Consider the following 26,793-nt stretch of genomic DNA (forward strand, 5'->3'; position numbering starts at 1 on the left):
TTTTTCATTTGTACATTTCCCTGTTACTCATAATTGCTTCAATACAGAATTAAAGGGATAAATATGATCCAAAACCATTTCACCATCAACGTATACTACCTCAGTTTTCACCTGGAAAACTGATCTGTGATGTAATATACATGTTCACATATTATTCTTTGTAGATGGTCAGATACTAATTAACAGTTATTTTATTCTCAACCTGGATTTCTTGTAACTAGAAACATTGATTTATTTACCAATACCTAATGTGAAATTTAAATTCACAGAACATTGAAAACTCTGGCTCAAACATTTTAATATCTACATGAAATGAACCTTTTCCAGTTTCTATTGCACATTTAATATTATTTATTATATAAGTAATTAAATGAAATATAACATGGTAATTTTATTTGAAATGTTACAAAATGTCAAACAATTGAATACAGCAGTACTTGTGGTACCTTTATTTCAGTAGATAAGTACCTGATAGCTGAATATGTGGTCTATCTACTTTAAAAGTGTAAGATAGTGAGGGAGAAAAAAAAAACCCATCTACACAGAGGGAGGATTCTTTAAACATAATGTAATCAGCACATTAAAGAAGACTAACAATAGTATGGATTTCACAAATATAACAACAAGTCAAATGATAAACAACATATAAACAATAGAAGTGTCAAAGTATACATATAATGTATAACAGTGCATAAGTTATATAAATATCACAGTCTTAAAAAGATCAGAATTCAAGATGAGGCTCACAGATTGCAGAAGTCAAGATGAAGCTAGCTTATAGATTACAATTTAAATTCCAGATAGAATTTTACCAAAGAGAAGTAGCTATGATCACTACACAGAAGCTGAGAAGGCTATGGTCTATATAACATACACCCAAATAGCATTTACTTATTATTCTGTACTCGCTTTTCTGCCAATGATATACTTATTAGATCTTGTTCATACCTAAGTCAGATTTTACCACTGCTTTATCATTAACTAGTAAAGCCAATCTACATTTCATTATTTTCAGTTCACATAGTTATATAGTTTAGTGCATGTTTGATTATTTCACACTGATTCTACTGAATAATATGGTAAAGATATATGCACAATAGTTTAACATTAAAAAGTATAAAACTGTGGAATAAAATGGTCATAATTATATGATCAACAACAAAACAACCGTGATCACAGAGACATCAAACTGCATTGGCGAGTACAGTCTGATGTCTCCGTAAAATGAGTAAAAGATTCATGAAAAGCTTTTTAACAATGGACAACATTGATAAAGTGGTGTGTATCATTGAAGGCATCAACAGGCAGCTCTGCTGGGACAACCTATCACTTGGTCCCCTAGTCCATGACAATGTATCGGCTATAGGAAACACTGAGGTAATAACCATTACACCATATAGTTAAAACAGTCACAACAGTAAGAACCACAACACAACAGTTACACAACAATGCTGGGTGAGAGTGGGCTCAATATAAAATGTCATAGAGGTTGTAACACAAGTGCTTATGACAATTGAATTTCTTAAACATGATTTTGAATTTCAAAGTGAAGTTAACCAACATGTTTTCATTTTCAATGTTACATGAACATTCTTGCTTTAAATCTTTTATAAATCTAGAAACATGCTTACCAACATATCTTATTGGCTTCCTAATGATCTTATATCTATTTTTCAGAATGAAAATTCATATATTCCTATAAATGTAAAATTCCAACATTTCTACAATTACTTATGCTTATGTTACAACCTTTACCAGACGAAGTATGTATTGCATTGTTTGGATACCCAAAATTTTACCCTTGTATTATCTTATATGTCCATCCCTTCCAACATCTCAATCACTATCATCATATGTCCATCCCTTCCAACATTTCAATCACTATCACCATATGTTCATCCCTTCCAACATCCCAATCACTATCACTATATGTCCATCCCTTCCAACATCTCAATCACTATCACCATATGTCCATCCCTTCCAACATTTCAATCACTATCACCATATGTCCATCCCTTCCAACATTTCAATCACTATCACCATATGTCCATCCCTTCCAACATTTCAATCACTATCACCATATGTCCATCCCTTCCAACATCCCAATCACTATCACCATATGTCCATCCCTTCCAACATCCCCATCACTATCACCATATGTCCATCCCTTCCAACATCTCAATCACTATCACCATATGTCCATCCCTTCCAACATCTCAATCACTATCACACAAGGACACTTTCTATCAATCTGTTGGTTATAGAGAGAAATATTTATAAGAAAATGCTTAGACAGCAGAGAAAAAGCAACAACAGTTGCAATACGTCATGGCCGTAGCTACACCATTAAAGCTCATGTTATACATACATTATTTAGACTGTTATGTTAATGCATGCCACAAGCAAAGACTCAGTATTAAATAGTATAAATATTCTTAATTACTAGATATGTACACCATACTGCACAGTTATATAACATGCTATCAGTAAAATGCACTGGCTATTCAAATTTGTTTAACCCCACTGGCTGAATAACTTTTTCTATCAAAGAAAAAGACATATTTTCTGTTAAGAAGTATGCTATATTTCAAATCTCCTAATCTTGAATAGCATTTTTTTTTTAAATCAGAACCTTTTAATTTATTTTCCTAGCTTTGAAATAATAGAGAAAATCTTGTCCACTTTAATGGGAGTTCTTTGTGGATGTATAATTCTTTTGTGATTCAAGAGATTTCAGGTAAACCAGTTCTTAATCTTACAAGTAAAAATTAAACACATTGGATTGATATTTTTGATAATAATATGTCAATATAGCAACTATGAAATACTAAGATTGCAAAAACCAACAAAAAGTAAAGTTTTAAGCTATTTCCACATACAAAAAATGTTGTAATAGACATCGACACTTGGAATGTACACATGATGATAACTTAGAGTATCACTAGAACATATACATAGTATATTAATATGTATACAATATACACTGTCACGTGTGTGGTCCATATATAAAAATGAAACATAACAAATGTAAACAGGTATACATGTGTATACAAGGATATAATTAAAATTGTAGCATATCAGACATTTGATTAATGTATATAATTTAAAGTGAGAGCGGAATATATCGTTTTCACTACCTGTACTGTTAATATTACCTTATGTTACTTGTACTTTCTGTACATTACATGTACAATATACCTGTGCTTTAAATACATTACCCTTATATGTCCTGTGACATAACTATTGTTACTCCTTTATATGTCCTGTGACATAACTATTGTTACTAAGTGTTACTAAGTGTTACTAAGTTTGAGCACACATGAAGTATCAGTCTACTCATAAAACCCTCATTTTTTCTATCCACAGGTCTGATACTTCCATTCTCAGTCAATCACAACCAAAAATCCTCACCTCATCTGTCACCTGGTCGGAGGTGGAAGAGCTCCATGTCACCTGGTCCGAGGTGGTCTAAGAGCTCCAAACACCTGTTGTCTAAGTTTAAGGTGACTTAAATACTTTAGAGGTCAGAGTGACCAGAAGTCCATTTCAGGTTAAAATGACCACACAAACATTCTGTGTGGTTTGTATACAAATGATGACAACTTCATATTTAAGTTCTGTACAAAGATGGTAATAACTCCTGGTCAAAAAGCATGTTACTTAAGACCAGTGTTGTAACTGTTCATGAAAACAAGACTTAACAAATATCCTCAGTATTGCTTCTCTATGGGTCTGTCTATGGAGTAAATGAATCCAAGTGACAAATTGAATATAGTCACCATAAAATAATGTACTCCTCCATGCTTTTTATACATCATCAAATATTCCCTTTGGGGGTCGTGAGAAAGACCTCTGTGTGCCAAACCGACTGGAATGTCCGACAGGTTGTGATTGGTAGGACTGCTGTGTTGGGTCATGACCTCTCCAGTCATCAAGTACATCAGTTGTCTCCCCTGTATAATCAATCGGCTCAGCCTGGCGTAGAAGTTCTGTCCGATCATTCTCATCTGGGCTCCTAGGGACAGTGTGCTTAGCTACAAACCAAGACAGAGTATATTGGGTCACAATGGTTACAAATCAAGATAGAGTATATTGGGCCATAATGGTATCGGGAAGAAGTCAATGAAAATAAGGTGTTCATCCTCATTCTCAGAAACATTCTCCTGAGTAGCTCTTCATTCATATTTCCTTTATCTAGTTATCATACCGGAACAAAAATAGGTAGAATGATGTATGGACAAACAATTGTTTAAAGATCATTAAAAAGATTTTTTTTCCTTTTTAATTCTGAATTATGATACTAATTTAGATAATCACAAATGCCTGAGTGATGATATCTACTGGGAGAGTTTGTATATATCTGATACATTCACGGAAACAATATCAGGTTTAATGAGTCAATAATGTTTTAACAGACATAAGTATTGTATTTGAATTCTGTGATCTTTGAACCTGAGTCAAAGTAGTTACAATAACAAATGTGAATGCTCTAAATCATATCAAGCTACCTTTAGGTTTATTTATAGCCGTATACTGTATAAAAGATAAACTGGTGTATTTAAAGCCGTATACTGTACAAAAGATAAACTGGTGTATTTATAGCCGTATACTGTACAAAAGATAAACAGGTTTATTTACAGCCGTACTGTACAAAAGATAAACAGGTGTACCAGTATGTAGTGCAATAACAAAACCTGAAATCAGCAAATGAGACTGAAGCTTTACTTCAATGCTTCTACGTATATGTATATGAAAATAAGCAAAAACTACAAAACTAAGTGCAATAAATGGAGGACTGTACAGGTAGGATTGTAAGTGATAACAGGAACAGATTTGTACAGGAAGTTCATGTGTACTAGGTTTCTTCTGAAGAATTCTGGGTAAATCACATTTCTACCAAGGGCTGTCACAATTTAGATAAATAATGGTAATTTGACTGAAATACTACAGTTATTTCTCAACTACGTCCATATTTTACATTAAGAATTTAAATTGCAATGATTTGATTTTTTTTTGTGCTCTGAACTATCATTTATTATTAGATTCACATTTACAAATGTTTAGGAGTAACTTAATTTTAACTTTTTGAATGCATACTTTGTAATATAAAAGTACAAAAGTAAATACATCCTATGTAAGGGGATTTTTGTCAATCAACACATTAGATGGAATCTAAAACCATTGTTTCATGCTGATAGTAGATAGTAAGTATAGAAAGAAGGTGAATGGGATTAACACTATCTGCATGTATTTAATATATAATATTCAAGGTTTCCTAAATTAATGTTTTCTATGGGAAATATACTAGCAATAAAGATATAAAAGAAAGCACTGACCATTAAAAGGTTAGTATGTTAGGAGCATCAAAATGTTATTAGGATGGAAGTTAATCTCTCAAATGAATTCAGGTTTTCTGATTATCATCTCTACAAATTCTGACAGACTGGATCCCTTATAGAGGCAGGATACATTTTTGTGTGGACATTGAAGCAATGCCTGTTAATGTGTAAAGCATGTGAGTTAGCATTTGTCCACAAACCTTCCAAGTCCAAATCTAGATGCAACATTTCCACATCTAAATCTAAAATCAAAACACAACACTTTTAGTTGTGACTCAGCCTTGATCACATAAATAAAACAAGGGGTTCTATTCCTATGAGGAAAAACATGTAGATAAGCTGTGTCTGAGAAAGATCACCTGTATCTTCAGAAATAGAATTCTATTGGGAGATAATGCTGCAGAGTTGGGCCAGAAGGGGATGAGATTTTGGAAATTGTTCACATTAATATCACAAAAAAAAGACATAAAAGACTCCCCAATTTAACAAGAAAGAGAGTTGTGTTAGTGGAGATCATTCAGAGTGGGGCCAGGATGGATGAGATTTTGTGGATTACCCAGGCCACATCAGTATCACTTGAATGGAGAATCATATCCATAGATTAACAAAGAAGAGTTGGGAAAGTCAACCTAATGATAGAGAGGTCAAACTAATATTTTCTCCTGTTTTTTTTGGAAATATTTTTTTACAGAAGCTAAATGAGAAAAGTAGCTTCCAATCATTTTGTATTGGAACATAATTTGGTCTTAATTTTGTTTTATGGTTTGACTCTATCCTTGACTCAAAGACCCCATGGGGGACAACAAATAAGTAACTATGGCAACATAATGATTAGATAAGCATGCAGTTAGAAAGACTACATAAGAACAGCTAGTCAACTCAAGTATGTGAAAAATTAATTAATTCCATGAATATTTTACCAAAACTCTCCCGCTCTCTTACCTTCCTCCTTCTCAGGAACAGTTACTGGTACTGAAATTTTTCATAATTCATTTGGATTTTTTCTCTTTAAATTGAGGATGAGAAGTAACAAACATCAAGCAAATGATTATCTAACCTGAGATTAAATGTTCAGTAGACAGTTAACAGAAGTGTGTATTTTTATATTAGTTCACAAGATACAGAAGCCTCCACCTGAGTAGTACACCTACTAGAACATCTACTGAGAACAGGCAAACATTCACTGTACATAAACCTTCACATCCGAAAATAAAGAATCATTCAAACAAAAACAAAATAAAAAACTCAAATTCATGACATGCACTAAACTAATTACAATCAGAACAGATAAGATAACAATCAAGATATCTAATCCATTTAAACTTTTTAACTTTATGTCACTACATACCTCTTCGTGAGTATCCATCTTGCTCCACCCCATTACCACGTGGTGGAACTCGGTCATTAGACCCATCCCCAAACTTTTCTGTCCATTGGCGCCGCCTAGCTTCCCCCTCGGCTTTCCTCTCTATACGTCGTCGCTCTGTAGATATAATAAATGGTACACTTTCACTCTTGTAGATAACTTGGGGTAGGGTTATATAGGAGCTTATAATTAACTTGGGGAAGGGTTATATAGGAACTTCTAATTAACTTGGGGAAGGGTAATATAGGAACTTCTAATTACCTTTGGGAAGGGTTATATGGGAACTTTTAATTAGCTTGGGGAAGGGTAATATAGGAACTTCTAATTAGCTTGGGGAAGGGTTATATAGGAACCTCTAATTAGCTTGGGGAAGGGTAATATAGGAACTTCTAATTAACTTGGGGAAGGGTAATATAGGAACTTCTAATTAGCTTGGGGAAGGGTAATACAGGAACCTCTAACTAGCTTGGGGAAGGGTAATACAGGAACCTCTAACTAGCTTGGGGAAGGGTTATATAGGAACTTCTAATTAGCTTGGGGAAGGGTAATACAGGAACCTCTAACTAGCTTGGGGAAGGGTAATACAGGAACCTCTAACTAGCTTGGGGAAGGGTAATATAGGAACCTCTAATTAGCTTGGGGAAGGGTAATATAGGAACTTCTAATTAGCTTGGGGAAGGGTTATATAGGAACTTCTAATTAGCTTGGGGAAGGGTAATATAGGAACTTCTAACTAGCTTGGGGAAGGGTAATATAGGAACTTATAATTAGCTTGGGGAAGAGTAATATAGGAACTTATAATTAGCTTGGGGAAGGGTAATATAGGAACTTCTAATTAGCTTGGGGAAAAGTAATACAGGAACCTCTAACTAGCTTGAGGAAGGGTTATATAGGAACCTCTAACTAGCTTGGGGAAGGGTAATATAGGAACTTCTAATTAGCTTGGGGAAGGGTTATATAAGAACTTCTAATAAGCTCGGGGAAGGGTTATATGGGAACTTCAAATTAACTTGGGGAAAGGTAATATAGGAACCTCTAACTAGCTTGGGGAAGGGTAATATAGGAACTTATAATTAGCTTGGGGAAGGGTTATATAAGAACTTCTAATAAGCTCGGGGAAGGGTTATATGGGAACTTCTAATTAACTTGGGGAAAGGTTATATAGGAACTTCTAATTAGCTCGGGAAAGGGTTATATGGGAACTTATAATTAACTTGGGGAAGGGTTATATAAATTAATAATTGTATACCAAATTAGCTTGGGGAAGGGTTATATGGGAACCTCAAATAAGCTTGGGGAAGGGTTATATAGGAACTTATAATTAACTTGGGGAAGGGTTATATAAATTAATAATTGTATACCAAATTAGCTTGGGGAAGGGTTATATGGGAACTTTTAATCATCTTGGGGAAGGGTAATATAGGAACTTTTAATCATCTTGCATTTGGGGTAGGGTTATATAGGAACTTCTAATTAGCTTGGGGAAGGGTTATATGGGAACTTTTAATCATCTTGGGGAAGGGTAATATAGGAACCTCTAACTAGCTTGGGGAAGGGTAATATAGGAACTTATAATTAACTTGGGGAAGGGTAATATAGGAACTTATAATTAGCTTGGGGAAGGGTAATATAGGAACTCTTATTAGCTTGGGGAAGGGTAATATAGGAACTTATAATTAGCTTGGGGAAGGGTAATATAAAGAACTTATAATTAGCTTGGGGAAGGGTAATATAGGAACTTCTAATTAGCTTGGGGAAGGGTAATATAGGAACTTCTAATTAGCTTGGGGAAGGGTAATATAGGAACTTATAATTAGCTTGGGGAAGGGTAATATAGGAACTTATAATTAGCTTGGGGAAGGGTTATATAGGAACCCTCAAATTAGCTTGGGGAAGGGTAATATAGGAACTTCTAATTAGCTCAGGGAAGGGTAATATAGGAACTTATAATTAGCTTGGGGAAGGGTAATATAGGAACTTATAATTAGCTTGGGGAAGGGTTATATAGGAACCCTAAAATTAGCTTGGGGAAGGGTAATATAGGAACTTATAATTAGCTTGGGGTAGGGTAATATAGGAACTTCTAATTAGCTTGGGGAAGGGTTATATAGGAACCCTCAAATTAGCTTGCGGAAGGGTAATATAGGAACTTATAATTAGCTTGAGGAAGGGTAATATAGGAACATATAATTAGCTTGGGGAAGGGTAATATGGGAACCTCTAACTAGCTTGGGGAAAGGTTATATAGCTTGGGGAAGGGTTATATAGCTCGGGGAAGGGTTGACTAATAACTTATTTGTCAGTGAATTGAGATTTCTGAAGCAATATGGATCATGTACTTTCTCAAGATCAAAGGTTTTAACCCCCAAATTACACACACATACAAGAAAAAAAATCATGTAATCTATAGGTTAGATGGAGAAACTGAGCTGAACATAAAGCTTTAAAGTCTAGTTTCTCAGCACTCCAGAGTCCCTTGACCTAAAATTCTGGATGATATTCCATAAATGAAGGGTGTGTTGAGATGTCAACTATGTGATCTCACTATATAAGTTTGGTTTAAGTTGGACTTACATATTTTGAGCAATGGATCTAAACACAAAACTTTACAATGAAATGTTGACGAAGACACCCTAGATGCCAGAAAAATAACAGCATAGTCTCGGTTTTCCGTGACATTTCGTCGCAGGTGAGACAAAAGTATATCAAATACCTTTCAGTACGATTTGTTTAGAACACTTTACAAGATTAGGATAATGTATAGCCCAGGTATCAAACTTCCATGTCAAGTAATGAATTTAGATATTGTATGGAGGTCATAAGGACTGTCATCTTACCTCGGCGAATGATCTCTCGCCCCTCATCTACAAACTCCTGTGTCATGTCATCATCCCCGATAAACTGTGAGAATCCCAGGAACTGAAGGATGCGTGATCCCAGACTGAAGTATGTACAGATACAAAGAAGAACAATGGCGATGGGAAAGTATATGTTGAATCCATCTGACACAAACGATATCACATCCATATGACCCATGATCTGAAAACAAAATTAAGACATCAATACACCACTAAAGAACAAAACTGATGGATCAGCAAAGCTGTGAAAAGACTCGCAACATCTAGATTTTCTGAAAACTACAGATCATCTAAGTCAAAACATTATACACTAAGAAGAAGGTCTTACGGTCATCATGGGCCCAACTCTCAGTTCAAAGGGCATAAAAATGCTGGCACAGTTATTATTATAACAGCCCAGTTATTAAACATTTTTCTCTAGAAAGTAGAATATTATAATAAGCGGGATCCACTGTAGCACACAAACATAAAATCACAGATCGTCTAAATGATACCATCATGTATAGCTCTACTACAGTTTGTCGTCTAAGTGATACCATCATGTATAGCTCATAAAATCACAGATTGTCTAATTGATACCATCATGTATAGCTCTACTACAGTTTGGACAAAGTCTGTCTTACTTTAATGACAGACAGGAAAAAGGAAGAGAGGACAAAAAAGGACACATACAGGGATAATAACACTACTAACACTTAGTCATGAAACTCTCTATCACTTTGATCATCTTCTCAGGATGTGAAATATTGAAATAAAGGTAGAGACCATGGCGTACATTCCTTTATACACGAGATGATCTAGATAAAGACAATGTCATACATCCCCTTATACATGTAACAAGAGGGTCATCGGTCTGAACGGTCACCCTGAGTTCTGAAATATTTCAGTCCATATGACCATTTTCAGTCCCGCCCTATCAGCCATTGGGGGTCAGTCAGGCCAACACGTGCATACCATCAAATTGCTGTCCCATACTGATAATTTTAACCAAGTTAGAATCAATACCAACAGAAATCCAACAAGTGATAGTCAAAAATGTGATTTCCCTATATAAACGATAGTAAAGCTTACCCCCTCCCCAACAAGACCCCAGAGTCATGAAATTCACAATTTTGGTAAGTCAGCTTAAGACCCTTCCATCTATTAAAAGTATTTGATTCTACCTTATTTGGGTCTTGAAAATTATATTTTTTGATATCAGTCAATTAGACCTTTTCTGTCTCGCCTCTCAGTCCCTAGGGGGCTGGAGACCATATAATTCACAATTTTGTTTGACCTTTGGCTATGAAGGTTTCTGCTAAAATTAGTTCAGGGGTTTCTGAGAAGAAGTAGAAAAATGTCAATTGGTACCGTTGCACGCTGTACAACAACGGACAAAAGGCAATTTTATACCTTACTGGTAATATTCAAATTTTGTATGGTAATTATACTTTGAATAATTGTATGGTACTAAGTCCATTTTTAACTTTTTGTTATTTGAATTATTGCTGTCTTGAAGACTAACATCAATAAAACCTCTAATAGATGTCAGAATGTGTCACTAATCACTGAAGCTCTATAGATACCAGCTTTACTGTACCTCTGTATAGGAAGTCTCCTCAAGGTTGCCCCTATAAGTGATGTGACTGTCCAGATGAATGAGCCCCAGGAAGTTGAGACATAAGGGAGGTGTTAGACGACACAGCATCCTGTCAACACAGATATATGTCAGGGTTTTTAGTGTTATCAAGAAAAGTATACATTTAGGGCATTTCAAAACAGAAACTAAAACTACTTTAATATGTTGTTTTCTTGTTTTATTTTTAATCCAGAATAAGAGGTCCAAAATCAATTTACGATTTCCCCTTAAAAACCCAGCAAAAGTAAGAGTATTGCTAAAGGTCTGTTTACTTACATTCCAGTAAACACCAGGCTGTACTCATCAGTCTGATGGTGGGGAGCTATGTAGTAAAAGTTCAGGATGCGGATCTGGAACACACTGTAGTACGCACAGAAACACAAGTAGGCTATCGTAATGATGGATGCTAACTGAAATGAAAAGGGAAGTGAGAAAAAATTAAATATCTTGTATCCAAATATAATATCAATAACAGTCACTTAAAATTAAATTTGAGGAAGTTCAAATATATAAATTATTGAAGATATGTAGCTTATTTTTTTTTTCTTCAAAAATCTTTTTGTGTTGATATTACACAAATTTGTATGATAAATTGTTTCATTTGAATTTACCAGGTATCTTATTTATTTTTCATCAATTTTTCTCTGTAAGTGATTAAAGACAGGTATGGTGGATTTATCACAAATAAAAACACGACTGATCTTGAAAGAACTTAATTGTCATGCCACTGAATTAAACAATAAAGGATTCAAATCTCACCTCTATATATACATAATCATAATTTTGTTTGGCAAGATCGATGAAAACAGCAAACAAGGAGAGGACAGGTTCCTTGATAAAGAACAGACACTCTGACCAGACAACCATGAAAGACAGGATGGTGAGGAGAACAGCCAGGATTCTGCGGAACCATGGTCGCAGTAGACACTTCCAGTACCACTCTGGAAATACAAAGGTAGGTAGAAAATTATCTCCATCACATCTAAGTGTCCTACATAAAAACTTAACTAAAATTGAAATACATGTATTTTGACCACACAATGACTTGCTGGCTGGCATTGAGAGATCCAGTCTCGCTAACCAAACCATTCTGTACTAAATATGAGTGCATTACATGACTATCAAGAGTTCCTCTGGCTGTTTCTGATAGTATCAAAGATGGCTGTCATATGAACAACACAAGGTTTACCACAGATTTACACTAAAAATTTATTATTTGTGATGCAATTACAAGCAACACATATTTGAGCTACATTTACCACTTGGTCATAAGGCATATCAATGTCACATGTTTAACAAATGATTCTTAATTAAAAGATCTGCTATGTTCTGTGTTAGTGAATATCTGAGTACTTACCTACAGTAGGGGTGTACAGACTGGACAATAGACTGCTGGTTTTCTGACCATGAGAACTGTGGAAGACGTGGTCAGTCTTGCCCTCATTATTCGAGATGTCCTCCAACTCATAAGCCTTTGACATAAGGTTGTTCCATTGAGCCTGTGTACGGTGATTTGTCTGTGTAGCCTGGATTACACGTTTGTGGAGTCGGACCAAAGTTTTCTCACTCGGCACATCTTGCGGTTTGTTATAGTCCTCGTAATCATCATTGTTGGAGCGAACATTCTGTCTCAGTGACTCTGGACACTGGAAATATAATATGTTAACATCAGTGACAGTAGAATTAACAGAATATCTTAGGTTGCGTGTAATCATTTCTTTATATTGTAGAAATCCTTAAAACATTAATGTAAACATCTAACTAATCTAGGAAATCAGATTCTAAATAATTCTTCAGTTTTATTTGAAATCCCTAATGTCAATATTAGTAATAAGTAAATGCTGATTGTTTAGCTGATTTCACCACTTAAAATTAACACATAGGAACTTTATAACAACGATATGCGAAAAGAGATACTGATTTTTCAGTCAAATCCAATGAGGAAATTTTCATGTGTATTATCTACAAACTCTAACCAGCTGAGGATCAACTGAGGAGATTATTTATAAAACATAACGGATCTGCTGAATTACCAAGTATAAACCCACACTGAAACATCAACAAAACATTTCAATATAATGGTATAAAAAAAATCAAAATATTGGTTTAAAGTAAATTTTTAAGCAATGATTCAATAATACTATAAGACTCTTTCATATGTGTATATGTAGGATAGGGATATTCCACCCGAGGGGTCACAAAATGTGGTGAAACCCGAGGCTTGCTGAGGGTTTTACCACATTTTATGATCCCGAGGGTGGAATATCCCTATCCTACATACACACATAATGAAAGAGTCTTTTTCTCTCATATCATTACCGAATTTCTGGCGAAAGTGTCCCTCAGCCATCCATTTTCTTCAATTTCTTAATTTCTTTATTTGACGTTTTTACTAAATATACTTGTGATATTCTGAAAGATCATACCATATTTTTGGCAAACTATGTTTGCACACAAATTTCATTCATTTTGTGGTTAAGTGATGAACGAATGAACAATTCGCCGATAAAAATTACCGTAACTTGACCGACTTTTACGTGGCCGTGATCAAATTGTCAACATCCGAGAAAAAGAAGTTCTATCAACAATACTGAAAGCCAACGCTGAAATGAGTTTCCCAACTTCACATATAATTTGATTTGCACCTCGACATATTTAATCATTTCACAGAACACACTGTACTTTTAAATGTCAAGTCAAATTTTTTTTTTATAAAATACTACGTCACTGCATGACGTCACGACTGTCATTGGAATTCCATTCATAGTTCAAATAGAGTGATGTCGATCTCGATCGCCATGACGCAGCGATGTTTCATGGCTGGTAATTTTAAATTCACTGTGATTTTGGCAACTTCGTGTGTGGACCAGCGAACAGTGACTCTATACGAGTATTCGATCTTTTCTGTGACATAGGATTATATGTGTTTAACCGGTTGTCTTGATGGAATGACGAAGGTAGGTCATTCGATAGGCTAACGATGATCATATTGAAAGGCTAGGATGGCAGTTAGTTCTCATGGTCACTCTACACAAATATAGACTCTGAGTTACAATTGAAATAAATATTTTTATATGAACATCGAGGGGTGTCATTTTTACCGAATGTTCGTTCATTTAAGAGCCAATTCCCAACTTCCAAATACACAGGTTACTGAGTAGGCCAAACAGTTACTGACAGTACCGTAGAGTAAACAAATTCCAGGGCCCCCTGCTGACGCAAACGGAACCATTTCATAGGTTGTGACGTTTGACATTTTCTTTTTTATATTTTTTTATGTATGGCTTTTATTTTACTTCCTGTCATTGCCAGGTGATTGTGTGTGTTTACATGTTTTTAATGACAAATGACAAATCTGTCGGGTAGGCAAGTCTGTATTGCACTGTAACTGTTAAAACAGGCCTGTAGGCGTAGTCTAACTGTTTGTTATGTCTAATCGTTTAACCGTGTAGCCCTATTGATTTACTGCTGATATGATATATATTTATCTAAGAATGTATGTATTTTTATAGTTAAGTCCAACATTTCAAAACCGACACCGACGATAAGGACTGTCGGATGTGAACACAAGCAGACGACGTTGTGAGAGTTGTCCCCCTTGAACGCAGATTAATCCGCGCGCGTGAAATGCTATGTAAGATAGATTTATCTTACATAGCTATCTTACATGGGCAAACTCTATCCAACATGGCGAGATATGAGAGAAACTACAGTAATGTGAGGGTAAATTTAAATAGTTTTTTTTTCCGGTTCAATCAATTTTCCTCAGACATGTCATATATAATAAATTAATGTGATGACTTTTGATTTATTTTTTTTTTTTCTATCAAAGATCTAATATACATGTACATCATTTCCAAATAGAAGGATTGCTAGGGTTGAGAGCCCCGGAGTTCAATCCCCTGTACAGAAAATGTCTTCATACACAGTAGGGCTTTTATACTCCACTGGCTTTACCACATTCAAAATCTTACTTCACCAGCCTGGGATAACATCTGATATATAACACTGCAATGGGAAATTGTGTGATGGAAAAGTGATCACAAAATATTCTGCTAACTAGAAGAGATAGATTTATAATAACTGATGGGATGAACATTGATAACATCTGAAAGAAACTCAATAAAGTATGCAGTACAACAATAAACCAAGCCTTAGATTATGTTAAATCTCCTACTGGCGAACAAACAGTATTGACTACATAATTAACACAAAATGAAGATGAAGAAAGTCAGGCCCATGTACTCTTCCCAACTCATCTAGGCTTTGGAGAACAAGAGAAACAGGGAATGTTCCAGGAAACATGCAGTTGTGGTGTTCATGCAATATCATGTACTCTATATTGTAATGCTTCAAATGCTTCAGGCAATGAAGCAAGACCACAAGTTATTTTCTACATGAAAGGGGAGATAATTCTACATGGTTACCTTGGTTTGTAAAGATGTGAGGATGATTCCACATCACATTTTTGTTTTTTGTGTAACAGAGCACATGATAAATTAAATTCAATCCACTGCCTCTGGATGACTAGCCTTCATTCAACCAATCAAGTGAAAGAGACATAGGGGTCCTACTCTATAGACAAGCAGTATATTGTGGTACATGTAATTACATTTACCAGGGATACATACTCCCCCCAGGAAAGAGCTTGTCCTCTATTTTTTTCCTAGTGGAAACTGTGATGCTTTCACAAGTAATGTTAAGTATAATTCCAGAGTCCCTACATGGGTGCCAATGTAACAGGAGAGGAAAAATACCAATACCAGACCAGGATTCGAACCCAGGACCTCCAAACTCTAGATGGTTGCTCTATACCATTTGAACTACCTGGCTCTAGCATTTAGTCCAGTCCACCAGTTCTGCTACATTTATTTATTGAAAACTGTTAGTGGGGTTTGGGAGTAGGAGACGGGGACGGGAGGGGGGGTAACTTTACATACTACTGTAAAAATTATGATATGAAAGAAAAATAAAAATTGTGATGGACAAAATTGTGCATTTTCCAGGGGCAAGAATGGAGGAAAATCTGTATTTTATATTTATCTTGAATTTTGAGTACTAATATCTCAATTCTTTCTATAGATGCCAGGTAAGATCTAACCTGACCAAGATCTACTGTTGCTGAACTAGATCCCAATAAAACTATAAGTACTACCATCACCAAATCACCACTATGTTTGTTACCAGTATGTCTCCCTGTGAACAGAAGGCCAGTTGGTTAGTATAATCCATTCACCACTGATTAATACTATAGGCAGTGACAAGTGTGCCTGCTACATGCTCCAGTTGAGTAGGAGATAAAATCTCACAAATGACATCACATTATAAGGTACATGTATCATATTGCATCCATGTTGATATATTCAACGATTTTAACATCAATGACTTTTTAACTCTAAGTAATGCTGTATGTAAAGTAATGCTGTATGTCTCCTTGGTGTTATTCCTGTGAGAATATATAATGTATTTGCTTTTTTATAGTCATAATTCTTTGACTTTTGAAATCAAAATCATGAATATCTTCAACGACAACGACGACTTACACTACAATGTAATTTACTGTGAAACATTAACAAATCTGAAACGTAAACTGTAGTCCACTTGTTGATGCCTTTACCGTCACAAGGACTTTGGGTGTTATGTCAAGATACGGTTTATTAAGTAACTGAATTAGTATATTCTACGAGGACTTTGGGTGTTATGTCATGATACGGCTGTGTTAGTAACTGAATTAGTCTATTCTACGATGACTTTGGGTGTTATGTCATGATACGGTTTTGTTAGTAACTAAATTAGTCTATTCTACGATGACTTTGGGTGTTATGTCATGATACGGTTTTGTTAGTAACTAAATTAGTCTATTCTACGAGGACTTTGGGTGTTATGTCATGATACGGCTGTGTTAGTAACTAAATTAGTCTATTCTACGAGGACTTTGGGTGTTATGTCATGATACGGCTGTGTTAGTAACTAAATTAGTCTATTCTACGAGGACTTTGGGTGTTATGTCATGATACGGTTTTGTTAGTGACTAAATTAGTATATTCTACGAGGACTTTGGGTGTTATGTCATGATACGGTTTTGTCAGTAACTAAATTAGTCTATTCTACGAGGACTTTGGGTGTTATATCATGATACGGTTTTGTCAGTAACTAAATTAGTATATTCTAATTTGGATGTCTCACATACACAGACTAATATTTATCTTTAAAAACAATGAAAATAAGTGTTCCATCCGAGGGTAAAGAACTGTCTAGTGTTATACAGGTTCTCACCTTCAGCAGTATGGTGTCCATGTGTTTCCTCAGTGGATGGTTGTACCGGATCTTCTCAGACACCTGCTTGATTTCCTTTGAAAAAGATATCACAAATAGAAAAATCTTCATTCTTGATCAACCACGGAGAACATTGCGATAAAGTATAACTGGAGCGCCAACAATATTGCATCAAACTGATAAAAGCATTCCTGTATTATAATAGTTCTCAATTCAATACCTTAAATAGTGAATATAAAACTTGAATTGGATTATTACAATCAATAACATTAATACATCTTCTTTTTAGTACCACATTTTCTTAATTCTCTTCTCAAGAAATTCCAATTTTCCATTTTTAAAGACATATTAATTTGGTATATTTAGATTTTTACTTTTTCTTTGTTTTTGACTTATTGCAAAAAGTTAACGAGGTGAAACATTAATTACACTTTAACTCTGAGAACATTTGAGAAGTTTGACCTACATCTAAAACATCCTCAAGGTTTTCCTCTGCCTCAGTCTTCTCCGTACTCAGCTTAGCTATCTTGAACTGTGTACGCTGTAGAGTGTAGACAGTCTTGCCACTGTTCCAGATAGTTCTAGGAACCTCCACCAGGCCGTAACCTAACAACAACACGAGGAGGAACAGTCCCCAGGTGTTACTGGCTGTTACACCTATCACCTTTAGCTTTTCCCTGTGGACAGAAGTGTTATAGTTCTTCAGGAAATTTGGACTTTGACCTTTACATGAGACCTTGAACTTGATGAGGGTCATATAAACATGACTCTTAAGAATGCGTTGTCTTAAAATTAACACCTAAAAGTTGTTTTTTTATATATTGAACTTCAAGTGGGTCTAATGATCCCTCCTAATCTTAAAGAGAGCGTGTGAAATTGAGGAAGATGGCCTAGCCATGATATTACAATATTAATCATATACTAATAATAAATTGACTTGTTACTCAAATCTGTAAATACAGAACAACTTGAATATAGAATTCACTGCTTACGCATCAATGTGAAGGTCAGGTCTCACTGCCACATAGATGAGGCAGACACCAAAGATAAGAAGGTATGTGGCATAGTATATTATATTCTCTATGATGGCTGTTTTGATTTTCCCTGCCACACTGAAGTCACCAGCTGTCGAATAGGACTGCATCATTGGCAGCAGCAACCTGGTAAACAAGTCAACAGCAACATACATCATAGTGGTCAATAATATGTAGCTTCTAGTAGGGACATATGTCATAGTTGATTAGTCTGACAAACAATTCATGTTATCAATGAAGGAATCCTAATATTTAAGTGTATCTTAATCAAATGGTTTTAAAACAAAGTCTAACATCATACACTTTGTTGGGTAGAGATCATACAGTACAATTCTTTTAACAGCATCAAACTTATATCTAAGGGGAAAAACATGTTGAAAATCTTACCAGGTAAGAAATACATGTATCTGATCAAACTGTCTTCACCAGGTAGGTAATAAAATCTTACTGGGTAAGAAACTGTATATTGAAAATCTTACCAGGTAAGTCACAAAATCTTACTGGGTAAGAAACCGTCTAATGAAAATCTTACCAGGTAAGTAACAAAATCTTACTGGGTAAGAAACCGTCTAATGAAAATCTTACCAGGTAGGTAACAAATCTTACTGGGTAAGAAACTGTCTAATGAAAATGTTACCAGGTAAGTAACAAAATCTTACCAGGTAAGAAACTGTGATGTCCAGTACACGACATGCCATAGAGCAGGGAGGACATTATCCGGGACATGACTGACAGGTTGTTGACAGGGGTTAATGACGGACAGGTGGAGGGCCTGAGCTCCGGCTGGAGTGTCCAGAGCTGTAGAGTTATCATCTGGACTAATAGGTATCTCCGTGACATTATCTGTACCACTACTATTCGGAGATCTGGCTGTGGTTGTGGGCAGCTGAGGAAACTTGTTATCCCTCAGGCATTGGCGGTAAAATGTCTTCAAAGATATTAAAAGAATAAATGATTTATAGGTACAGATCCAGACAAACAATCAAACAAAGCTCAATATGATTAGTGACTACATCATCTCCAAATTTAATGGCACCAACATATTCTCTGTTTAAAAAAAAAATAGTCATTACCAAGCAACACAATTTTTTGTAATAAAAGCTTTAATGAATTGATCATAAAATTTGTGCATTAATGATTTAAAAACCATCAAGGGCATGCAATAGTAAATAGTACACATGCACTTAACCTTAAACAAAAGTTATGGTGAGCTAAATATACTTACTGAAGAAACATCTAATGGGAGGACGAAGATTATCATAAAGGAAAAGTACCAAGCAACAAATGTGGCTAATGTAACCAAGACATGCTGCTTCCTCAGATCTCCATAGCGATGAAGGAGAAACGCTGCTAAACAACATGTGCAGATAATTTCAACAACAAGCGGCCCAGCACTCATTTTGTTGATTCAATGGACAATCTTATGATTTCTAACTTTCAGATTAGTCATAGGAATTACCTGAAAATGAAAAGAATGAAACTGTAACCATACATTAAACCTGGGTCAATTCCATGTGTACAGCAGCTTATTAAATTTATTGAGTTATGTGGTTCCTGCACCTCCCCATCATGATTTGGAATTTATTTCAACCTTTCTAGAGTTGATTTGTCACCTCCTAGGTATCAATACTTTTCGTCTTTAGCATCAATAACAAGTCCTAGAAGGACAAAACACCATGCTGTATGATGCCGATTTATTCATTTTAGCTCGTATGTATCTAAATCTGAATTTGTATTGGAGTGTGTTAATATCTTATACTACTTTATTTGCAATCCTTACATACTAATGCTACATAAGTTCCTTTATCCCAGGTACCTGCTGACTAAATACCATGAATCGGAAGTCTTTTAGATTTGATAAGATTCTTGAAAGAACGTCAAAAAAACCGGCGAATCAATCATGTCTGTGTTGGAGCGTATTTGTGGTAATTGCTATACACACTTACCTGTTGGCTTGACACTGCACTTTTCCAAGCTGGTTTATATTTGTTTTAAAGGCAAAATACTTAGAGTTTATTTTTATCAAATATCATTAGAGAGGTATTTATCGCTGTTCAATCCCATTATCTACTGCAGATGGGCACACCAATCTGGGGGCTCCTGCCATGTCCATATCTTTATTACACAAGGTCAACATTTACTTGTCGCTTATTGTTTTTCTAAGTGTTGTGTATTATTATTGTCACATTTAGGTAAAAGGAGCCGATCGTGACCGCTCCTTCACAGGAGCAGGGTGCTCCTTCTGCTCCTGCAGGTTTCTGTATAAAAGGGGTGAGAGCAAGAGCAGAGGGGGAGGTTGAGTTTTACATGCCTAGGTGTTGCTTTCCTGGATATTACTGGTAATCCTTATGCAAGAGTGGTGTTGCGAGTTACTCTGTGAACTGTAATGATCTCCTTTGTATGCCAATGATGCTGAATACAGATAGCCTGGAATTCGAACTGTACTACGGTGTTGGATTGTGTTTTCTCGACGGCCCAGTACTCTACTTTTTCTCATAACTCGGGTATTGTGGCAGGTGTCCGACGCTACCACGAAGACACCTACCGAGGGCTACGGAACTGTGATTCGACAGTTCCACAGTTTTCGCTACAATTAGTAATATTTCATTCTTGGTCATAGGAATATGTCAAGCCCATGTTGGTAACTTGGACCTATAGCTAGTCGAGAATAGATAACTAAATGATATAAACTTTTGAAAGCATGTATATTTTACCAAGGGTACATGTGGGGCATGGTCTTATAATTTAAGACTTCGAAGGTTCATATCGTCATTTTTTACGTTTATTATCGGATATTTACAAATAAACGACGATGTGACCCTTCGAAGTCTATAGGACTACTGTACATGTATTGGATATTGCTGATGCTCTGCTGGTACTTATTGTACCGAGTAATATCTCTACTTTTACACAAGGGTTGCAGGTCTCTTAATAAGGTATCGCAATATATATAGGACTTGTCGTCTTCAATACTTTTCTATGCATTGTATGAACACATTTTCATAATAATACCCCCCCCCCCCCAAGCCTTTCAAAATTAAAGTAACGTATGCCACTTTTTGAAGCAATATTGCAAGAGACGCTATGCTCCTATTGAAAACATATCAAAAAGAGAAGGTCTTACGTTTTTAAGGATTTGATCTGTTTACAACAAACCCAGAGACGCCGCTTTTCTTCAAATGTCATAATGAAATTCGCTGGCAAGTGCCACATCTGTGCCAAACATCAATCTGACACTGACGTCATAAATATTGATCCACGTGCACAAGCGCTTAAAAAACATAGTCATTGAGACGTTTGCACTCTATGAAGTTGCAATTGATTACTTTATTTTAAGATAAAGAATGCGGTATTGGCAAAATAAATAAGACCCTATTGGTAGCAAACATGAAAATACACATTTTTGATAACAACAAAATTGTCCATTTGGTGTAAAGCAAGTTCGTTTATTTCTAGCAAGCAGAGTATTACCTAAACGTTCTTAGACATTTTCCGGAACTACTTTCCGTCCCTGGTCCATTCAGGAATATTAGATAAGAGTGCCGTTTTCCTGTAAAGGCTGTTGATAAGTTTTATGAAAGAGGGAAACATGCTTGGATAATCTGTTGAATGATGGCCTGTATTTCCTGACCTCGTCAATCATGTACATCGTCAGCAAGAAAACTTTAACAAGGGTGCTTAATTTTGTAAGAAACTTTACATTATGTTTCATATTTTACCATTCAACGGGTTGCCATCACTTGTTGAACGTGTTACAACACATACGTTTTTGTCGGGGGAGATTCTGTAGCTATATACTGGTATATGATATTCTGGATGATGTTAGGCCTAATGACCAAGTTTTGTCTCAATGTTCATTTGTACTTAGTGCAACATATCAAAACATATGTTGCCAATAAATTATTTCAGAATTTTTTTTTAATAACTTGAATCTCCTAATAGTGCATAAACATGTACAGCTGAAAAAGATTTAAGCCACAGAGGCCATGTTTTTAAACTGCTATTTCAGTATACAAGTTAGGGTTTAGTATGTTAATGAGGGATGTATGTGATGATTCTTTCCCTAATTGAGGTGCTATAATTAGTCACAATAGCAATAACTTCTCTAGCTAATTCACATCCCAATAATGACTTCAATTCTCTAATTTACTGCGTAAGTCAAATATTTTAGTGAGGACTGCTATGATTATCTGTGTTAGTTGCATCATATCATAGCAATGAGTTGACTTTTATAATTAATTGCATTAGACACATAGTGATGACTATATACTGGGTTAACTGACTAGTCATATTGACATATCATTGTGCTCAAAGACTAGAATTATTATTAGTTCACCTGGTCCAAAGGACCAAGGTGAACTTACGCCATACCTGTGGTGTCCGTCCGTCAACAATTGACTTCTTCTTCATAACTGTAGATCAGAATTTGACCAAATTTGACTGAAAATCCCTATGGGAAAGGGATTCAAAATTGTACAATGGTGGGGATAACCCCCGGGGGCCTGAGAGGCAGGGCCAAACAGGTTCAATTTGGCTAAATTGACATAAACGACTTCTTCTCTGAAACTAAAAAATGAATATCACACATATTTAACTCAGGTAGCATCCCTAAGGGTTGGGGATTCAAAAAGCTACAAATGGACCAGCTGACCCCCAGGGGGCTGAGGGGCAGGGCCAAAAGTGAGTAACTTGGCCATATTGCTATAAACACTTTTTTGTGTTGAAACTGTTGAGATTCCCAACCCATAACCATATGCAGCATCACTGGCTACCATGAGATAACCACAATCCTATTGTAGAAATAGCTATAGGCCCTTGGGTCTTTCCCCACCCCTAGGGGACTTTAAACACAATCATGTTGCAGAAACGATCATTGGGGTCTTCCACTCCCTGAGGGAGACTTGACTGCATTTGTGGGTTTTATCTTTGAAGCAGTTGAGGTCCCTTTCCCACAACTATATAGAGTGTTGTTAGACATTAACAAATAAAGCTACGTGTATTAAGAAATTGAACATGAACATATTTTGACGTTCGGTCAAATCCAACCAGGTGAGCGATACAGGCCCTCAGGGCCTCTTGCAAAATACAGTTATAGTCACAATAATATCTTCTCTAGTTATACTTTTAGAAAGATTATCAAATAGTTGTGATTGCAAATAGAGTGTTTATATTTGTAAACATTTAAAAAAAACACATCTACATACTTATTGTGGTCATTTTAAGAATAAAATTAATCTTGCATTTTAATCTGAGTTGTAAATCTTGATTTTACAGATCCTTTTGGTCATCGTTCTTCTGTCCTGGGTTTATGTGATAGTGGCAGGACGGTATGCAGGACTGTTGTACCTAGATAAAAATTATTCATAATACAATGGAGATCATAAATGACAATGCCGCAATGCTTACCAACTATGAAGTGCTGACATTATTGTCAGATATCCAGGCTGGACGTGGACAGAAAAAGCCAGATAAAAGTTTACAACAATTAGCAACAATAACTTATGAAGCTGTCAAATATTTGGAGGACAAACCATGTAAAACACAGACTCCAGAAATTATTGAACAATTCATGACAGATGTTCAATCATATAATCTAACAAAATCTGAAAAGGTTCAGTTATTGAATCAGTATCCATCTACTGCTGTTGAAATCCAGTTAATTGTGGAAGAGAGTGAAGAACGGTTAACTGAGGATCAGATTTATGAACTTTTGGAGGTGATAGGAAAATACAGACCAAGTGAAGCTATAGAAGAGGATGAAGAAGAGGATGAAAATGAAGACATGAAAGAAGGAGAGGAGGAAGATATAACAGAACAGGAATAGATATCTATACATTCTACACAAAATATGTTAATATTATGCTAGCAGCTAAATAAATTTTTGCTCTTCATATTGTAGATAAATTGTATTTAAGGATTCATTTGTTTTAATTGCATTTATCATATACATGTAGCAATCATAGACTGACTCAAATAAATACTTCCATATTTTTGAAGTGCTGTGTTGCATGTCTTGTGTGAAATTGATGAGGCCCATCATCCAAACATTCTATCTTTGATTATATATGTAGTCGGATAGACCAAGAGGAAACTAATTACAGAGCTTGAATGAAGACAATGTGGTGGTTGGCACTAAGATCTCTGTAGAATTTTTAGACATATTTTGGCCCATATTATCAGGATGACATACTGGTATGTAATCAGCATGTTTCATCCATAGTTGTGAGCTCTCCACTATCTGTCAAGGCTAAATTTTTGACATGTCATACTTCTCAAATTCCAACAATGATATTTGCCTCAAACTGGCCTTGAGTGATTCTGAAATGATCCCCATGTTATGTTTTTGTCACCTGCTTTTCAGCATTTTCTGCACAAAGGTTTCAGTGCAATAACTTTAGTTCCCTTTGGGCCATTAAGCTCAAACTTCATGCAGATCTTCCTTTCCACAAGTGCTTGCTTTGGATTGCTTTTCATGTTAAAAGATTAAAGGCAAAGATCACAGTTACTGAATATAGAAAATTTTGTTTCTGTGCCATAACTCATGAGAGTTCCCTTGGCCTGATCAAACTCCAACTTCATGCAGATCTTCCTTACCAAAAGTGTTTTGGCTTTTTGTGTCTGAAGTTCAAAGTCAAGGTTACTGTTACTAAAAAAAAGTTGTTTCCGTGTGCTAACTGAAGTTTCCTTGGCCCACTTCATGCACTTTTTTCCTTACAACAACTGTTTGGATGGAATTGTCATTTGACTGGTCCTCATGTCAAAGGTCAAGGATACTGTTACTATAAATTTGGTTTCCATGCAATTACTTATAAGTACCCTTGGGCCAATCAAACTTGAACTTCATGCACTTTTTCTTTACCACAACCGCTTGCATGGGATTGTTTTTTTTACTGACTCAAAGGTCAAGGGTACTGTAACTATAAATAGAAAATCTGTTTCCACGCAACAACTCTTGTAATCACCCAACTGTTTGCGCAGGGAACACATCCACTTCCGTTGAATTCTTATCAATATATCCAGGATAGCCACCATCTTTAAAAACACATTTTAAATTTCGCAAAAGTAAACAGTGTGATCTTTCAAAGTGTTGTACTTTTTTACTGTGATCATAAGTTTGAGATGATTGCTATATACATGAAATCAATGTCAAACAATCAGTTTCTGAAAATTATGCAAATTGCTTAAATCCCAAATTAGTTGGGCTGATGGAAATGTATGAGTGTAATGCTCATAAGCTGGCTTTAATTTGATTTATTAAAAACTTAAATACCTCCCCCACTAACAGCCAGGGTCATTATCAGAGATTAATAGAATCTAATATGGGTCTGTTCCTTGGACAGGGATATCTCAATGTAAGAGTGGCCAACCAAACTATGGTATGAGGTTGGAGACATTACGCAGAACAGACCCATGTTTGGTTATTTTCCTCACATACTTGCGAGTAAATGTAAGTTTTTAGTTCACCTGAAAAGAAGTCTCAAGTGACCTATTCTAATCGCCTTTTGTCCGTCGTCGTGCATCCGTAAACAATTTACATTTTCGACTTCTTCTCCAAAACCACTTAACCAAATTAAATGAAATTTGGCAGAAAGTTATTATGGCTGAAGGTCAACCAAAATTGTGAATGATATGGTCCCCACCCCCCAGGGGCCAGAGGGGTGGGGCCAAAATGGGTCAAATTGACTAAAACTTCAAAAATCTTCTTCTCTACTCTCAGATATGGTGGAGTCAAACACTCTTCATAGATGGAAGGGTCTTGTGGTGCTTTACCAAAATTGTGAATTGCATGACCCTGGGGTCTCACATTTGCCCCTGGTGAGGGGGTAAACTTTACTATAGTTTATATAGGGAAATCACATTTTTGACCATTATTTGTTGGATTTGTATTGGAATTCATTCTAACCTGGTTAACATTATCAGCATTGGATAACAGTTTGATGGTATGCATATGTTGGCCCTGACTGACCCCCAGGGGCTGAGGGGCGGGGCTAAAAAGGGTCAAATTGACTGAAATTTCAAAAATCTTCTTCTCAATACCTATATAAGATAGAATCAAATACTTTTCATAGAAGGAAGGGTTTTATGGTGTTTTACTTAAATTGTGAATTTCATGACCCTGGGGGTTCACGTTTGCCCCTAGGGAGGGGTAAACTTTGCTATAGTTTATATAGGGAATTCACAATCATTTGTTTTATTTCTTTTGGAATTCATTCAAACTTTCTTAAAATTATCAGCATGGGATGACAGCTTAATGATATGCACATGTTGGCCCTGACTGACCCCAAGGACTGATGGGTGGGGC

The 26,793-nt window shown here is 35.7% G+C and overlaps 2 protein-coding genes across 6 annotated transcripts; one reads left to right on the forward strand and one right to left on the reverse strand.

Moving 5' to 3' along the window:
* Positions 1-433: 433 nt before the first annotated feature.
* On the reverse strand, positions 434-21,726 carry LOC117325071 (G-protein coupled receptor-associated protein LMBRD2-like). 4 transcript variants are annotated; one of them, XM_033880995.1, is made up of 15 exons: positions 21,616-21,726; positions 19,717-19,950; positions 19,151-19,419; positions 18,450-18,617; positions 17,924-18,134; positions 17,458-17,532; positions 12,539-12,827; positions 11,941-12,122; positions 11,458-11,591; positions 11,143-11,251; positions 9,543-9,744; positions 6,688-6,822; positions 6,282-6,311; positions 5,540-5,581; positions 434-4,034 (listed from the first exon to the last, which is right to left on the reverse strand). In XM_033880995.1, exons 2-15 carry the CDS (start codon positions 19,888-19,890, stop codon positions 3,808-3,810), a joined length of 2,247 nt encoding a protein of 748 aa, XP_033736886.1. In that variant the 5' UTR covers positions 19,891-19,950; positions 21,616-21,726; the 3' UTR covers positions 434-3,807. The 4 variants fall into 4 exon arrangements, with proteins under 4 accessions (XP_033736886.1, XP_033736888.1, XP_033736889.1 ...); XM_033880997.1 differs by lacking the exon at positions 6,282-6,311; XM_033880998.1 differs by lacking the exon at positions 5,540-5,581.
* A 283-nt stretch (positions 21,727-22,009) lies between these two features.
* LOC117325072 (DNA-directed RNA polymerase III subunit RPC9-like) lies at positions 22,010-24,487 on the forward strand. Of its 2 annotated transcripts, none has more exons than XM_033881000.1 (2): positions 22,010-22,177; positions 23,766-24,487. In XM_033881000.1, the coding sequence occupies exon 2, from the start codon at positions 23,863-23,865 to the stop codon at positions 24,313-24,315; it is 453 nt and encodes a 150-aa protein (XP_033736891.1). In that variant the 5' UTR covers positions 22,010-22,177; positions 23,766-23,862; the 3' UTR covers positions 24,316-24,487. The 2 variants fall into 2 exon arrangements, with proteins under 2 accessions (XP_033736891.1, XP_033736892.1); XM_033881001.1 differs by having other exon boundaries at positions 22,015-22,165.
* Positions 24,488-26,793: the final 2,306 nt, after the last annotated feature.

Source organism: Pecten maximus, chromosome 4, assembly GCF_902652985.1.
Source record: "Pecten maximus chromosome 4, xPecMax1.1, whole genome shotgun sequence".
Classification (NCBI taxonomy): domain Eukaryota; kingdom Metazoa; phylum Mollusca; class Bivalvia; order Pectinida; family Pectinidae; genus Pecten; species Pecten maximus.

What these genes read in the sequence shown, in the direction of transcription:
- LOC117325071 (XM_033880995.1), bottom strand. Translation starts at nt 19,890, where the DNA reads ATGAGTGCTGGGCCGCTTGTTGTTGAAATTATCTGCACATGTTGTTTA. An exon ending in TCTGTACACCCCTACTGTAG is followed by an intron (nt 12,123 to 12,538) that starts GTAAGTACTCAG and finishes TTGTATTTCCAG; the next exon opens with AGTGGTACTGGAAGTGTCTA. An exon ending in GCGAGAGATCATTCGCCGAG is followed by an intron (nt 6,823 to 9,542) that starts GTAAGATGACAG and finishes TTATATCTACAG; the next exon opens with AGCGACGACGTATAGAGAGG.
- LOC117325072 (XM_033881000.1), top strand. Translation starts at nt 23,863, where the DNA reads ATGGAGATCATAAATGACAATGCCGCAATGCTTACCAACTATGAAGTG.